General features: G+C 47.4%; 1 protein-coding gene across 11 annotated transcripts in view; it reads left to right on the plus strand.

Annotated features, from left to right (window-relative positions):
• The window catches only part of LOC144162335 (microtubule-associated serine/threonine-protein kinase 3-like), a gene marked incomplete at its 3' end in the record, with an annotated part of 489,334 nt that overhangs the window by 412,193 nt on the left and 59,340 nt on the right, over positions 1 to 17,801 (plus strand). For 7 of the 11 annotated variants that reach the window (XM_077692817.1, XM_077692820.1, XM_077692818.1 and 4 more), the window contains 1 exon segment: positions 11,556 to 11,666. In XM_077692817.1, coding sequence (XP_077548943.1) covers positions 11,556 to 11,666 — 111 coding nt within the window. 11 annotated transcript variants of the gene reach the window in all.

A 17,801-nucleotide genomic window follows, 5' to 3' on the forward strand; every position in this document is an offset into this window, starting at 1 on the left:
CCAAAAGAAATTCAATACTACTGTACCAACAGGTATTTCAATAAACGATTAAAAATGGGTTGAAGCTATTGATTAACAAGGCAAGCGACCTGTTTCGGCAATAAATGAGTGAAGAGCGCGAAAAACATCCCCGTTGCACCGACCAAGCCCGACTGCCCCAAATGACAATAAATTAGGCACCGACAAGGCGAGACCCAGGCGCCGGAGGGGAGCCTCCAGGTAACGATTTCGGAGGGAAGAGAACCGCCGGCAAGACAACAGGAAGTGGTCAAGTGTTTCCTCCTCTTGACAGAAGCTGCAGGTGGCCGATGGCGCTATGCGTGCACGGTGCAGATAAAAATTCAAATTAGGTGTTCGACATCGCAAGCAAGTCAGTGTGACCTCGCACAGCCGAGACTGCGCAAAGTCACACTTCCAAGAGTACCGGAGATGCTCAATGTCTGGGCAGCCAGCGATGCTGTCTGGTGGGAAGCTGTCCAGTGAACTGTACCTTCGAAACCTAGTTCCAACAACATAGGCTACCGGGGGCACAGTATCAACGAGAGGACCATTCAGTGCTACTCCTGCCAGGTAATCAGCAGTTTCGTTAAGTTCAACTCCTCTGTGCCCTGGGACCCAGACCAGCCGGATTTCCCTGACATGTACTGGTATAAGCATCGACAACGATCGGCGAAGTGGAGAAACGGTTGGGGAAGATAAAGCGGAGCAAACCGAAAAAGAATCCGTCACAATGATCACCTGGGAATGCTCTTCGCTGAGCTTTCGAAGAGCGAGCGCGATTCCCAAAAATTCTGCCAAATATATTGACGTGAAATTCGGAAGACGAAGAGGAAATGCCCAGTCAAGCGCAGGTGAAAAGATACCTACACCAGCTTTTTTGTCTCGGACAGAAGCATCTGTGGCTATAACCACATGTGTCGGGAACTCTTCTAGGTAGTTTTCTAAAAGGCCAGATATCGTTCTCTCCGGCAAGCATTTGGCATTGGAGGGAAAAATGTTGACGAAGTCAATGTCCACACTCGCAGTGCGATATTCAAACGTAGGTACAGATAATATGTTGATATTTAAAGGGGCGAGCAAGGACTGGACGAACACTACCTGTGGACGCTTGTACATGGGCCATGATTGGGCAAAAAAGGACGCTGGGGAGTGTACAAAAACCATTTGCGATCGTGATATAGGCAATTCCATTGCACGAAGGTATGCTTCTACTGTCAACACCTTGAAACGAGATATCAGAGGAAGGATTCGAGCCTCCCAGTACAATACCCGAATGGGGACGTACCTTGGCAATCCCAAACACAATCGCAAAGCTTGCCTTTCTAATGTAATCAATGGTCGGAGCTTGTAGAACGGATAACTAGAAAAAAGGATACAGCCGAATTCCAGAATAGGGCGCACGTACATGCGATAGAGCATAAGGAGGACGTCTCTGCGCATACCCGATTTCTTATTACAATATCTCTTCAACACGGAAACCGCTCTCCCCCCTTTCACCGCAATGAAGTCAATGTGAGGACGCCAATTCAGAGTGCTCTCATACAACACTCCTAGATATTTCAGAGAGGTAACCTGCGGTATTGATTTCTGTCTGTATATCAGATCAATCGAAATTGGGTCTTTCACTGGGAATGCCAAGAGTGCGCACTTGTCGACATTTAGGGATAGGTAGAGGCCATCCAGCCATGACTCTAAGGTCGACATATAAAGCTGCAGTGACTGAAACAAGACATGTACATTGCTTGAAGAGCTAAAAAACGCCAGGTCGTCAGCATACAAGTACGACTGTACGCCCGCAATAACGGGAACCTCGCTGAGTAAGACATTAAATAAAACCGGAGAAAGAACGAATCCTTGAGGTAAGCCTCGCGTTTGATTGTAATGTGAGGAGGTAACGCCGCTCTGAGCAATAAAGAATTTGCGACCGGTTAAAAACATCCTAACCCACGAAGTAATATATTCGGGAAAACATAATCGATGCATCTTTTCTAAAAGTATGCCATGTTCCACGCAATCATAAGCTTTGGCCACATCCAATGTCACAAGCGCTGCGGCCTCTTTGGAACGACGAGCCAGATGAAGGCGGCTCTCTAGGTCTATGTGCGCCGACCATATCGAGCAGCCTGGCCTGAAGCCCACCTGTCGAGGACTCAAGATGTTAGCACTATTTAAAAACTTTTCGATTCTGGCCAATAAAACCCTCTCAACAATTTTTACAAGATTAGACGTTAAGCTTATCGGCCTAATGTTATCCAATGAAAGACCTAACCCAGGTTTTTTAGGCAAGGGAACAACTTTCGACAGACGCCAATCGAGAGGCACCCAGGAAGCGCGCAGAGAGTGGTTCACAATATGCAGGAGGTCTTCAGGCGACTCCGTAAACACCATCTTTATCATTGGGACAGTAATACCATCTGGGCCTGGTGCTGCATCGGATACACGCTGTAACACATCGTATAACTCTCCCTTCGTAGCCTCTTCAAAGTTAAGAGGAGCCGGGCCCAGGACAGGGGAGCCATGGGCCGGTGGGGCCAGTACCGGGTAGCGGGAAGTGAAACGAGCCTGCAGTCCTACAGCCAACTGATCAAGAAGAATTTTTAAGGCTGTTGGCGTGTGCATGAAGGAATCAAGGTTTGGTGAGCTGTGGCCGTTTTTTCTAATCCGCAAGAACGAGAAGAGCGCACGCCTATTACTAGTTTTCGAGAGGAAAGAGAAGCGGCTTGTGTTATATATCTCTTTTGCCCGTGCAACAGTACGTTTGAACACAGCGCGAAAATACTTAAAATTGCTCCAATTTTCGGGACACTGGTTATACTGTAACTTTTTCCACGCTGCTTGTCTTCGACGGAAATCCCTCGTGCATTCCTCATTCCACCAAGGACTGCTTGGCTTCCCTTTAACCGAAGAAATCGTAAATTTAGCTCGACTGGCCGAATCCTGAATTACTGATATAAGCTCCTTGGCACGAGCGTCAATTTCTTGAGTTGGTAACGAAGCTAATGCTGAACGCATTAAATTTTCATACCGATTCATATTCACAAAGGAGTGCTTCGTACGGGTAACGTGTTTCCTTGCGCGAATATCAAAAACCACGGGGATGTGGTCACTAGATGTAGCACAGTCTGCCGTAGACCACGCAGCAACAAGACCCGGCTTCGCAAAAGTCAAGTCCAATACCGACTTACTCTGGCCGCGCAGGCATGTAGCCGCTTTTGAGTTCTCACAGGAGAGAGAGTGGTCGCTAATCCACCCCCATAAACGCCTCCCGCAAGCATCGGTACGATATCCCCAGTCCACATGATGAGAATTGAAATCCCCTGCTAATATGACATGATTTTTACAAGCCGCCAAAGCTGCATCCAGTGAACCAGTCGATGTCACCCCATATGGAAAGTATGCATTTACAAGGGAGAATGAAACATTTCCTGGTAATTCAAAGTCAACTGCAAGAATTTCACTCTCAGATGAGAGAGAAACAAATGACATGTGTGCACTATGGCAGAATTTTTGCGATACTAAAATCAATAACCCTCCACCTCTACCTTGCCTGTCCAAACGAAACGAGCGGAAATTTGGAATAAAAAATGATTTCTGGGGAGAAAGCCAAGTTTCTTGAAGTAGGATAACGTCAGGGTGGTATTGAGACACAAGCCAATTAAGATCAGGAGAAGCAGAGAAAACAGAGCGGCAATTCCATTGGAGTACTCGTATACTTGTCATTGTTAGCCAAGCTGCGCCGATGATATAGCCTGTTGTAGTATGTCGTGCGGCTCGTTACTGCGAGGCTGTCGTCGTCTTTTTCCTCGAGAGCGTGTGGATTATGATGACGCACACAAAAGACGGGGATTGGCCAATAATTTCGTTTAATCAATTGGCGAATACAATTAAACGCGTACCCTCGACGGGAGCTGGGTGGTGTGTACTGTGGTGGTGTAGTACCACCGGACGAATGTTTTTGTTTTCTCGTGTGGCTGTTTTGCGATTATCGTTTGCGATTCGTTATTTACAATTAACGCTCTGTCAGAGAAAGGCTCTGACGCTTGCAATTTACACTTGGGGGTAGGGAATACCTTTAATTTGAAACTGCTCCTGAACATATCAGCTCACGCGCTAGGTAAATAACATCGGCATGCCGGGACAATACGCGGTGGTTTAGAGGTGTACACAGTTATGTCCCCTTATAGCAAACGTATTGACGGAAGGTTCAATGAACGACTCAAGCACTTCCGGTCGGCGTTTTTCTAATCGCCTCGCTATCGCCAATTGAATGAGATGGCATTTGTAGCCGTGAACTCTCGTACAGTTAGCACTTAGTTTCGTGTTGCAAAAACTTCCATACGATACGCAGCTACGTTCTCAGCGAACGGGCGTTTTCTCAAAGAAGATGCGGATTTTTACATAGATCAGTTGAGAACGAGAGCGGGGAAAAGTGACTGACTCAGTTGGCGAGCGTCAACATCAAGTCGTTTGCATGCGTACGGCTATGTATGTGCGTCTAAACGCGTCGTTCTAACGGCAACACAGCTGGAATCGGTATTTATTGAGGCGTTTATTTCTGAGCGACAAACCACGCGGAGTCTTCAAGCATCGTGAGCGAACACTCATCGCTGAAGCGGGCGAACTCGCTCTAATTGATGCCGTTCTGTTCACTTTTTTTCGTTCGCTGAAAGGCGTCCCTTGGAAGTACTTGGAAGCGGCTAGGAAGCGAGAGAGCACAGCAAAAGTGGCGAATGGTGTTGCCGTTTCGTCGTAAATTGTTTCCGGAAGCTCCTAACGTATGCGCCACGAAGGAGAAAGGGCGTGTTGGCTAGGCCGCACATCATCAGCACACTAGGAAAAGCCGACATTGCATCCCAAGGGCGGGGCAAAAACCAGCCTTTTCCCTTTTGGGTGTGTAATTGAGGCGCAGCTTTTAATAATCATTTACCTCTGACGTCACGCAACACGTTTCGTGACGTGTCTCGTGCTCGAGGCGAAGCCGTGCGAAATGGCTGCGCAAATCGCGCTGAAAATGCGCCTGTACGTATAAATTAAGCCTCTCACACACGCGCGCAAAAAATAACAATATAAATCTTCTGGGCGTGGATACAATTGCGTTAAACGCGAGCGCCGCTGCTTGTGCTCTTCCGTCTGCGTAGCTGCGGCATTTTTATCGTCTGCTCGGCCGCCGCAGAAGAGCAAAGAAAGGGGGAAGCGCGTTCGATTCGCCGGTTGCTTTTCTTCGGAGGGCGAAAATCCCGTTTTACATCGTTTAATACTCGTTTCAGTTTGCACTCACGCTGAAATGAACACGCATGACTGTGACATAACGGTGACGTTGGGCTTGCCGCATGCGGCGTTTTTGTTTTGAGTCTGCGCTCCGTAGAGCGGGAAAAAAAGAAAACGCGGGAGTGCGAGTGCGAGAGGCGAGCGTGAAAGAGCGAAGCGGTGGCTCTTTCACGTGCGGCTCGTTCATTACACTCCCCTTTCTCTCACCGTTTCCCCCCTCCCTTTACCCTCGTTGCCAGCGACGGGTTGCGACGGGGAAGCCGACGCCGCCGCTGCTGGTGTGTGCGCGGTCGTCTGCGATCGTCGGCAGCAGCGTGGCTACCGACTGTAACATGTTGTGAGCCAGCGGCTCCAATTTCGTGTGTTGTGCCGAGTGCGTGCTCCGGTTCCGTGAACTGCGGTGCGTCTCTGTGTGACGGTTGTACGCGGCCCGGATACAACAAAAGGCAGCCACCGTCCGTTGCATCGGACGCAGCAGCAGCAGCAGCCCGATCAAGGAACCATGACGTCGTTTGGGATGCGAGTGGGATTTCGGACTGAGTCGCGGTTGTTGCAGAGGTCCCAGAGCTCGAGAAGGCACGTTTGTGACGTGGTGGTCGCTGCTGCGGGCAGCCCGGCGGCGTCGGAGACCCTTTCACTGGCGTCGCAATGACCTAGTCGGCGTAGGTCCAACTCGTCTCCAACTTTCCCACCTATCCGCACCGAAAAGCAGCTAAGTCGCGGTTCTTTCCTCTGTCCCCTTTGATCGTTTCGATGAGATTTTGGTTCTTCCAAACAATTCCCGCAGCTCTTTCGCCCGTTTTCATTCGGAAATTCGTATTTTGTGGGGTGAATTAAAATCCTAGCCCGCTCCAAGGTGTCCTGTCGTATCCGTTCCGAGTGCGCCATTCTAATCCTTATGATAATCCTGTTTTCCACTGACAATCGTCGTTTCGTCTTGCAAGGTGGCTAGCGTTCGTTAGCCTTTCGGTTGTGTCAAACGTAAATCATCGCACAATTTACAGAATTAAAAAAAAAGGCACTATTTGCCGTTTTGTGTTTACTCAAGCCCGCCGGCAACGTATTCGTTGCCACGAGGAATCCAGTCGCGCACGAAATCTCGCGTCTGCTATGCATCTCGGCGCGCGAACGATGGTGTTTCACTAATTGCGCGGCCTTATACTTAAAACGGGTTCGTTTATTGCTGCTATTGCTGTGCGAACCGCTTTTCTAGGCACACTCAACGCATAGCCAACACGTGTGGCCTTGCCGTATCGGATCGGACGACGGCGGAATAGCAGAGAACTCTCTCACGTCTTTTCCCTATGCCGCCGATTAACCTACGGCGCCTGGACAGCTGCGCGTAGATTGCTTTCGCTCCGTTCCCAGGCGGCGTGCTCTTTTTCTTTCCGTTTCCACAAAACCGCGCGCGCGTGGTCTGAGATCGCGAGCAGATCGGCGGCCGCGTCGTGTGCGTTTGTTCATCGCCTGCCGGTTATCGCGCAGCACACTGCAGGTAGCTCGCGAGAGGCCTCGAGTCAGCGACGACGACTATCAATTTCTGGAAGCGCGGAGCTCGCTAGCGTGAGATCCGTACGTTGCTGTCGTCATATACCAGACAGATCGATACTCCTAGGGTAGCCGCACCGCGCCCTTGCTGTGTATGTGTTGCTTCTCGTTCTGTCATCGCCCTGATACGTCCCGGCGGAAATGGCTCCGAGACGCCGCAGTTTCTGCGTCTTCTAGCAGGCTGCCATTGATTTTCAGTTTCCCCCCGTCGGGTTCTTCTAGTCACTGATCCTGTACCAACAAAACAAAGACGGATGCATAGCGCGTGGCGTCGTTGTATTATATTTCACGGAGGGCATTGACTTCGCGTTTGGCGTTTGCCCGGTGCACCGGGCGGCGATACTGTGTTCGTCTGCATTTTTTACGTCACAGGTTCGGTTTCGGTGCGAACGCAACGTTACCTGACAGCGGCACGAACTGCTGTATCGTCTGCTACATTTCTGACGGGTGCTACATCAACAGATACTCACAGTCCCTTCCCATGAATCAGCGCGTCAGAGCTGTCATGGCACTTTACCTTTTTTTATCGTCTGCGCGTGCCTCGAAGGTGGTCAGTGGCAGCGATAACGCCAATGGAATGGCGGCGGCTGAAACGCTGTCATTAACGAAGCGCTTAATTCGTTGAAAATTTGGGCATCTGGGGTGCGGTAAAGCCCTTAGTAATGTTGGTATTTGCCAGCGAACGGTAACGGCTGTCACGGTGTTTGCGAAAGGTGACCGTCGTTCTGCCAGCGAACCGTTTCGCAAGTCCTCTTGAGCGCCTGTCAACCACGGTCTGCCTGCCGGGAGGCAAAGCACCCTTTGGGCCCGCGATAAAGAGCACTTGTTCCGGATAAGGCTTCGAACGAAAGAACGCCGTGCAAACGAAAGTACTCGAGTAGCGTTTCCCGTAGAAGCAAGCACCCTGTACTTGTCGGCCACCTGAAGAATCCTTCCGTGTTGCTCTACGTGTCTTTTGTACAGTGAAAGTGAAGAAAAATACCATTGATTGGTGACTTCGACCCGTGCTTGTGATTTCTGGAGCGACTTTCAAAGCTGACATCAAGCCGCCCCGGTTGAAGCGTTTCAGCGACTACATCGAACTCTTTCGCGCGTGCGTGAGAGATTTAGGCCTGTGAAACAATCGCCGCTGTCAAATTTCACCTCGTGTCAACGACTTCGGAAGGGGTGAGCGTACGTTGTACAGAAGCGTTGGATATCGTGGTACCAAATTCGGTGGATTCGATCTTCTACCTGGAGGTTCCCGCTGGACTTTGAAAGAAGAACGTACTCCTTTTCAAGACCTGACATGGAAAATTCGAATTGCTCGACGGGGAACGACGTGGTTCGGCGCTGGGACGGGAGGTGTGGTGTTTAGAAGCCGCGTCCTGCGCCGACGACGATCATGGACGAAAGGAGCCTGCCGAAAGACGGACGCCGCGCCGGCATCCTGCCGTCGCCGACGCTGCCGTGCGTCGCGACGTCGTCGGCAGCCGACGACGACTCGAGCGGCAGCTGCGGCAGCACGGGCAGCGGCGGCATTTGCCGCAGCGCCAGCGAGTCCCTGCTCCGCAAACGCAGTCTGACCCTCGCACTGCCGCTCAATCTGTCCTCCGTGCTGCAGTTAAAGGTGAGTTAGGGTCGCTCCAACCCGGGTTCCGTGCGTGGTTTGAAGTCCTTGTCTCGACATGCAAGACGTCGTTTTACACCGTGCCTTATAGTAAAGGGGTAACAACATGGAGCGACTATTGGGAGCAACATGACAAGCATAACTCACTCCTGGCCAGCCAGAAGCTACTGAGCTACGCTGATTGCGTCGTTCACAAAAGTCGCTGTGTGGTTACTTCGTAAAGGGAAAAAAACGGTGATCCAATGTGCCTTTGCTGCGGCAGACCCTGTAGCGGTCTGTCATGGCAAAACTTTCCCACAGTTTCAATTTTCCAAAGAACCAAAAGAATGTGAAATTTTTCTTGTCCGGTTTTGTCTTTGAGATGGACCTCAAGTGATGTGGAATCGTGCGGCTGTCATTTTTCTCTGAAATAAGATACACTGCATTCAGGTGGCCAGGATGCATATCATCTACACTACCTATCGCCATTCTTTCGCAGACAAATTGTTTGCACTTGACCTCTAAATGGGGGTTTCGGTTGCCATTGGCTGCGGTTTTTGGTTATTACGAAACTGTCGTACACAACACAAGAAGCGGCTGGAGCAGAAAATTTCACCTACTCCTTTTGTACAGGTACATTTTTCGATGGTGCATAGGCAGCAAATATTTTTTATAAAAATGTGGCTGGTTTTGGGGTGCAGAAACCGTGTAGTCTGAATGAATACAGAACTTCCGATTAAATTGTGCTGATCGTTGCAGCGGTACATAAAAATGTGTAGAGCAGTATTTATGCTCGGAGTCGGAGAATGAAGTCACTTTCAAACATTGTGTCGCAAATGAAGTAGCCATTGCTTCTGGGTGATGTTGAAGCACGAACAAGTGAATGATGATAAATATGGCTTGTACGTACACACACGCATAGAAGTAATAAACGTGGATTGTGCCACGTGCAGGCCATTGCTTCATGCGAGTGCAGAGTCTACTTCAAGACGTCTTCCCTCTTCATTCCTCCCACCTCTTTTTTTTTTGTTTCTTGAGAAATTCTTCAATGTCTACAGCGGAGGTGCTCTTGGCAGCGTCCCCCATCATGTGGCAAGAGGATGGGCCTGCCAGAAAATTTTAGCACGCTTGTTCGAAACTCGTGGCTCGTTAGTTCCCCCCCCCCTTGCCTTCCTTTTCTTTTCCTGCTTTCAGCCAAGACCTTAGTTTTTGCTTTTTTTTTTTTCATAATCTTTGTGCGCCAGGTGACCCCTCCCCCTCCTATTCTGTGCGGTTTCTCCACGGTTAAAGAAAATTTACAGCTACTGTCCATGCGGTCGTCACACGGCGCATTGCCCTCTTTTTGTTCGCACGTGCCTTGAAAGAGCCCAATGACGTCTGGTCGCGCTTGCGTCAACTGATGTCCCTGAACAAGGAGCCTTAGCGACACTGACCGCCACTGTTTGACGCATCCCTTATTACGCACCACTTTACGTCGCGCCGCCAAGCCCCCCCATTTTGTTACGCTGACAGCTTACGAAGATACTTCCAGTCGTTTTATTGCTCCACGTATCTTGCGCTTGGGTGTTGCGTCAGCATGTCTCGTTGTCTTCCGTTTATTACTGCAACAAAAGGTTGTGTGGTAGGGCTCTGAAAGAAAGGTAGATTTCATTGAAACGCACGTAGGCAGTTTATTGTCGAAACGATCTGCCCAGGTATATTGCAATATTCTTCTGCTTTTAACACTTATGCAAGCGCGAAGTGGTTCTGTACCAAGCAGCTTGGCGGTTGAGAGCTCCAAAGATTGGCAGGATTGGCAGATGGGGACTGCGCAGCCCAAAGAAATAGAAGTTTGGAGGATTTAGTCTTGAGGCCTGCTTAGCCTGCCTGGATTTTCTTCAGCCAAAAGGAAATGTGTTGGCGTTTTGATGCGTAAATGTATTGTTTCATGAAAAAACTAAATCAGTGTGCAGGAGTTCTGTAGCAAACCAGGGAATAGTGCAAGTTTGCAAGTGCCTAGGACCCTTACCATCTTGAACTCCCTGAACGAACATGGACTGCAAAACAGCGAATTATATGTGCTTCCAGTAAATGTAGCTAAGCCTTGCTCTTTAGCCTAATTTAACTTAAGCTGATGCCTGTGTTGGTTGAATTGAACCTCGTTTCAAAGTGACAGCATGCTTCGTTTTTTGTGAACATGACCTTTAGCTCTTACTCTAAGGAAGAAAAAAAAAAAGCTTCTTTGTACAGCTGAAAAAATGTCAGCGACCAATGTTAGTGACACCGTTAGGAAGCGTAACAGCCCATGTGGTTAAGAGCAATAACTCCAGCAAGCTGTTTGCGCACAATAAAACTAAAACGAGAGGAGGAAAAGAAGAAACAAATAAATGCTTGTTGTCGCATGGAACTGTCATATTTGCCCCCTCCTGACATGAACAATATCGTTTATTGTTGGCTGAAGGGCTGTTTTGGCATTTGTTCCCGTCTTAAGCTGGTAAAGTCTCGGTGATTTGTTTCAACATAAATGTGTTCTACGGTTCCTGCATTACTTTGATAGCCTTTTGGTGATGTGTTTGAATATTTATAGGCTAACGGTTAAATAACAGCGATTTTACTCCTGGTACAGTTTAGTAATTGTACAGCATTTAAGTATACTGATATGCCTTGTTTTTCATATTTATTTGTGAATACATTTCTTTAGTGCACTTTTATTGAAAGTGCATCCTTTAGCAGAGGTTTGCTAAGCTTGTGGTTATTCAAAATTCAGAGCTTAATTTTGCATTACGTCTTCTATCTGATGTAAGGAGGAGTGTGTAAACAAAAATGTAAAAATATGAACGCATTTTTCATGAGGGCACGGGGACCAACAACTGGATTTTGTCGTTTATACGTTCTCTAGCGAAAATGAGAGGAACCACCTCAAACAGCGTACTTTGAACTGATTTTGCTGGCAACGTCATCATAAGTGCATTTTAGTGTGCAGCTGTTAAGTGCCCCCTTCTGCAGTTCAATGGTGTTGGCGTAACAGGGAAAAGGGAATGGGCGCAGAGTGCAGGGGACAGTGGATAGAGGCAATGGCAAACAGAGGGAGAGGAGGAAGGTCGAGGGGGACGATGAGGGGAAGTATTGAACGAGGGAACTCAGCACAGCATGTGCGGTGTTCTGTCTGCAGCGGCGAAGGGACGGCGCCAAAGTGGCACCCGATCAACTGTTCACGGACTGGAGGTCTGTCCATGGCTACTGCTGTGAAACGCACCCACGCACTTCCGCCCATGATCTCCTGGTTAGTGAGGCAGTCGTGTCGCACTCCGCTCAGTTTGCAAAGTGCTGCACAACACATTGTCTGTGCCGGCCACGCTACCCACAGCCTTCTCTTTATCGCAGTACGGGCTCTCACTCAGATCTTTGCCTCAGGATATCGAAAAATAAAAAGACACCAAGCGGCTGCTCTGAAATTTCGTGTTAGGGATCGTCTTTGATGGTGTGCAAAAACTCACAGACTTAGGTTGAAAGGGAAACAAAGGAGGGTCGCTCGCAACAGAATTCATCTTGACAAGAAGAAACGTGTAAACATACTTTGCAGGTCGTGCTTCGCATCGCAGATCCATGTCCAAATATAGCAGTGTATTCTTTTTCCAAAAGGAATTGGCAGGGCTGGAAAAGGCTTTTGTCAATGCATTCCTTGATAATGTGCACTTCTACTTTTTCTCGTTCATTGCTCGTGATATATATGTGTTGTCTTCAAATACAAACGTAAGCAAACTCGCCCTGCGCTTCTGTCTTGATGTTCGTATTAGGGAGTATCGAAAACGTCAAGGAATTTTTTAGCTCTGTCAACGTTATGTAAGCTGCGCAGGAATGCTGGCAATTCTGACACTGAACCCCAATGCAACTTGCTGGCATTTGCACATGGAGATAGAGAAGTGCATCTAAAAATATGATTAAAACCTACAACAGTGATAAGTCACGCACTTATGACATCTTGGTGTGCAGTAATCCTCTTGATCCTGTGGGTTTTTCGATCTTATGCCAGCAGCTCTCATTTAGTTGGCAAATGACCAGGACATTGCTGTCTCTGGAAGTGGTGCTAAAACAAACGTACCTTTCAAGGTTTGACGGTGTCCCACTCGTGGTTTTGTGCGCGCAAATTTCCTTTGGTGCATCGAGTACGAATCGGAGTGAAGCACCGTCTTCCTCTTAACAACTTTATTTTTTGATTTTGGGCAACACTTACGATAGCAGTTGTTTGGTGCTGCGAAAGGGCATTTTTTTAACCCTTGTTTTATTTAATAGACGAGATTTGAGTAACTGTAGCATTTCTGACTGAGTGCTTGTGCGGTCGTTCACCTTGTGGTTCCAATGCCATCAAAGGGAGCTTCAAACAAATGAGCTGAAAAAGAAGGGCAGGCAAAGAGCAGTGATTGTGCCTTCTCGTTTTGAACGAAATTTCTGTTCAGGCCCCAGAACATACCTTGAAGTGCGCGTTAACTAGGCTGGGTTTGATGACAGGTGAAAACCTAGAATGCTCAATTTGAAAAATTGAAATGCATTAGGGAGCAGCCCCATTGGACCTTTTCACCAATCAATCAAGCAATCTATCAATCAATCAATCAGTCAGCCAATTGCTTTACTGCACTTTTTTTTACAGACAAAAAAAAAAGGATTGCAAGAAAAAAAGCAGTCATTAATGACTGCTTCACAAGCCTCACCGCCCCTATAGGTCAGCAATAGCAACCAAACTGTGCTATTCGAGAAATAACTAATTTATTTAGGTAGCAAAAATAGGCCGATGAAATTTATACACAATCAATACATGTTTTTAGCCAAGTTGTACACTTCAGGTACACCCGCCGCGGTGGCTCAGTGGCTAAGGCGTTGCGCTGCTGAGCACGAGGTCGCGGGTTCGATTACCGGCCGCGGCGGCCGCTTTTCTGATGGAGGCGAAAAGCAAAAACGCCCGTGTGGACGAGATTTCGGCGCACGTTAAAGATCTCCAGGTGGTCAAAATTAATCCGGAGCCCTCCACTACGGCGCGCCTCATCGCCTGCGTTGCATCGGCGCGTTAAACCCACAATCAATCAATCAATCACTTCAGGTACACTACACACAAACATAGCAGTAAATACGAGGCATTTACCACGCAATACATTGACACTTCTTACAAAAAGTGTATTTGCACATTATTGTATAAATGTTCTGTGAAGTGCGGTAAATGACATACTGCTCAGGTTTTCATAAAATGGCCGGCGTATTGCAGTAGTTGGTCGGGTGGTTACCATTGGAATAATTTTGTGGCCTCAATATGCTGCTCCTCTGAAGAGTCGTTTAAATGGCTCACTGGTGTAGGGTCAGGCCTTTAGAAGAGGCTTGCTTGCTTTGGGTCAGCCCAGCATGGTGCCCATTCTTCCAAGGCATCACTGTGTACTCAGCAGAGACATGCCCGTCGAGTCACAGTGCATACGCGACCAACTCCCTCGAACAATAGCCGTGTCACGCTTCTTGTCAGGCCATCTCTCCTCTCGTCTCACGCTTGTGTTGGTTTGGGACCTGGCGTCCCTAGATGCAGGAGACAAGGCATTGTTTTCGCAATCCCTAGGTTCGGGGGACAGTGCATTGTTTATGCAGAGGTCAATGTGTAGGCGCTGGGAAAGACAGGCGTTCATGTCAGGATCGCGCAACTCGACTGTGGGGATTGCGTCAGGTGGCTACAATACACTGCTGTCTCTTCTCCCTGACCATATGGGCACGCTGACGTCCTAGGTGTTGAACAAATGTGTTGCTCTTCATTTGGTTTGGGTAGTTAGCAATTTTTCTCGCATAGTACACCACCACAAGCTCACCTGCCGTGGTTTTGCACAAGCAAAGGCAGTAAGGCAGTTAGCCACATATACCGTATTTTCGCGCATATAACCCGCCGCTCCGTATAATCCCCACCTCCCCTTTCGGCCCGCCGGAAAAGAAAAAAAAATCCTCGCGCATTGCCCGCACATTTGATACAGGAAAGGCGGCATCAGAGATGCTGCTCAAGCAACACACCACATACTATGTAGACAGAAAAAGCGTATACACTGACTGCACGGTGAAAGTCGCAATTCGCTAATAAAATTCAGTTGTTAGAGTGCACTCGTCCTTGTTTTTCCTTCCTTGTCCTTGTATGTTCTGCGCAATCGCTTCCATGGAAGGCTTAGTCAGTGTCACTGTGTAGGAGCTTCACGGCACAACGCGCATTGTCGTGAAGCTGCACTAAAAAAAAACCCGTGTATTATCCGCACCCTTACTTTGCCACTGAAATTTTCTCGTTTCTGATGGGGGTTATACGCACGAAAATATGGTACGATGGAGGTAAAAGATATATGTGTGTTTACACTAGGTTGTAGTGGTTGTTCGCCTCACGCCATCTAAACCCACACCACGGCTTTAACCACACCAAACTCTGGTGTGGTTAACCGCACCAAACCACAGTGAGCTTTGTGAGCCAGGCGCACGTTATGGCCCGAAATTCAAAATTAAAAATTTTTTGCCATTGCATCCTGATTCACACATATTTCTTTTGTCCCGTTGTGTCAGCATCTAGCACTGACTGTGGCTCAACTTGACAGTAGAATTGGTTCAGAATTCTCCGCAGTGTGTAGTCCTTTTTGGCCGAGCATTTTCGAATTGGCAAGTAGTCAGTTAGTGGTTGGAATAGTCGTGGCAGCAGACGTGAAATTGCTTTATGTTACTGCCTGAACTGTTTGCTGCAAGAGGGAACCTTTTTGGCTGATGGCATTTTGATGGCCTGTTTAGTGCAGAGAATCGTGTCAGTAGTCCGCTGTGAACCGAGCTCACGGAACTGTTTTCAGTGGCGGTATTGGTACTTTGGGGAGGCAACAAAGGCACAAAGCAGGTCAGTGATAGCGATGAAATAATAGTTTGTGGATGAACCATAGTTGGTGGCAATAGCTGTTTTGTAAAACATGACTTGGTAAATGTGGCTATTGCTGTTTCAGACCGTTTTGTGCACTAAAATTTGTGACATTGAAAACCGTGAAAGTGGACTAACAGAGAGAGAGCTTTAAAAAAATAACTTACTAAGTGGCATAGTTATGTTTTTAAAAATGCACAGAATTTTGGCTGTGCTGAACTTATGGTTGCGCTAAAGCAAACAAAATGTACTGCAACTTTTGGAATGCACGTCATTATAGGTCATTCAATATTGCATCAGCAAATCAGAACTACGTGTCACTGCCTAAATAAGTCTGGTTTTGCATAATTGCCTTTTTTTGTGTAAGCTCATTTTTGGGTCTTTGGCCACAACACAGCAACAAAATACATATTTAAATTGTGTTTCATGACCGTTTCAAAACCTGTAAAGCAGACAAGTCGTGGCAGTAGTTGGTAAGCAAAAGGCCATGTGCATTTACTGCCACAATGAAGCTTTTCTGTTTGGGACTGTCGCAGAAACAAGGGGAGGGGGGTAACAAAGTTCAAGTTATTAATTGCTGCTAGGCTGAGGTAGTGGTGTTTTATGGCTGTCCATATGGTGCGGGTGGATACAGGAAGAGGAAGCTTACAGTTACAAGTGAGCAAAAGTCCAAATGTATTTCCCCTTTTTCTTTGTTTATCTTGTTTTTTCTGCCCATCGCCTGTTTGTGCGGTTGGAAGGGATGAAAGTTGCAACGAATTCGCTTCTTCATATTTTATGCAAGACGAGCGCACGTGCATTCACTTGCGTCATAAACTCTCATCGTGTGTTCCCCCCCCCCCAGCATGAGTCATGTTTGTGTTTGCTGGCCATGGTTTATTCACCCGTCACGTGCTGCGTTCTCGCCGCCTTCTCTGGGCGCTGCTTATTTATGCAACTCGCAGCAAATTCCACGCGTATCTGGTGTTGCCCGCTTGGCGGGAAGCGAGATGCACTTGGGATTGTTGTTGTTCTGGCTTCCTCCTCCTGCATTTCAGGATGATCCTGTGTTGTTTTAGCACGTTGTTAAGGGGGGTTTTGTTTGTTGTTCGTTTATTTTGATAACTGCGACCTTCAAGGTTGCATTTGGAGACTTTGTGCTACTTCTCGTTCCTGAATTTAATGTCGTTTTCGTGCGTAGTCAGTAAAAAAAGTCAGCTTCAAAAATACCTTCAGAGATGTGTCTATTGCTAATTACTGTGTCACATACGTTGCTTGGCCTTCCGAGTCTACTTGAATGGGTGTTGATAAGAAAGGGAGGGTTGGGGTTTTGCTCGAAGCTAATCTAACTGGTGCTTCAGGTTCCGGTTTAGGTGTTTAATCAGGAACCCTTGACGCATAAGAAAAAAAGAGGATGGGGTTTTCTGCTTTTTTGTAACTGCCAAGGTGGCAAGCGTATCTCAGTAACTACTGCAATGATGTCAGAATGGTTTTCAATATGGTTGTGCACTATATAAACCTTCTGAATCTCTTTTCTCACCTGGTTTAGATTTGTGTCCGTTTGTTCAAGGCAAACACTCGTAATATAACCACACTGGGGATGGTACACAACTCACAGAACGGATTCATCAAAGTTGCCTTAGCTAGACTGCGGAAAGGCCTTACACATGCAAGCCACTGACACCTGCTCACTCGATCTTCTCTTCAAGGCACCTGTGTAGCAGGTGCGGAAAACACCTACCTGAAATACACACCATAATTCTACATAAAACACTTAACGCAACACAATGCAAACAGTTCTCGGAACTTTACAGGCAACATATACCGCTACACCCATCGCCCTTTTTAGCTGAACGCCCCGTGATTCCTCTTAAGCACGCTTTCATGTTTCTTAACGAGGTCAAATTTTTACATGCCATTTCCTGTTACTCGTTGTCTCAGCTTGGGCTCCCACACCAGCCATCTTCATTGTGTTTTAATTCATTCCACTTTTGCTGTTTCTATCAGAATTTAGTACTTACCTTTCCACCATTGTTATTAGAAACTTGTTTTATTTTATTTTTTATTTTTTTGCAGTCTTTGCCTATAGTTGACCTCACACAAATTTAAAACCGACATCATCTTCAGACTTGAAAGATGGAAGGCGGGGCATACCTTCTAAATTACACAGTAGCAAAGTAATCAGACATTTTTAACCCACTTCAACTCATTTCAATAGCCTTTTAAAGCAGTGGCCGACACTTTCTTTTCATCAGTGCCTAGGCTTGCAAAGTAGAGAAGGTTGGTCCCAAGTGTCGCTCAGATCAATAACGTCAGCAGTGAGAATTGATGTGAAAAGAATGGCCGATGACTTATGACCCCTTTGAAGGGCTGAATGCAGGTGAAATGCTTTATGTAGCGCTAGCGACGTTATGACGTAGCTTGTTCTGTTTCGTCAAGCTCACAGACTTGATGCATTGCTTGAAAGAATTCACTTTTCTTGTTGAAATACTTGTCATGTCAAAAAGGGCAAGGGCATTGAATCAGGGCAGGCCG

Source organism: Haemaphysalis longicornis, unplaced genomic scaffold, assembly GCF_048455015.1.
Source record: "Haemaphysalis longicornis isolate Haplotype H1 unplaced genomic scaffold, Haemaphysalis longicornis Haplotype H1 scaffold_12, whole genome shotgun sequence".
In the NCBI taxonomy this organism is placed as follows: Eukaryota; Metazoa; Arthropoda; class Arachnida; order Ixodida; family Ixodidae; genus Haemaphysalis; species Haemaphysalis longicornis.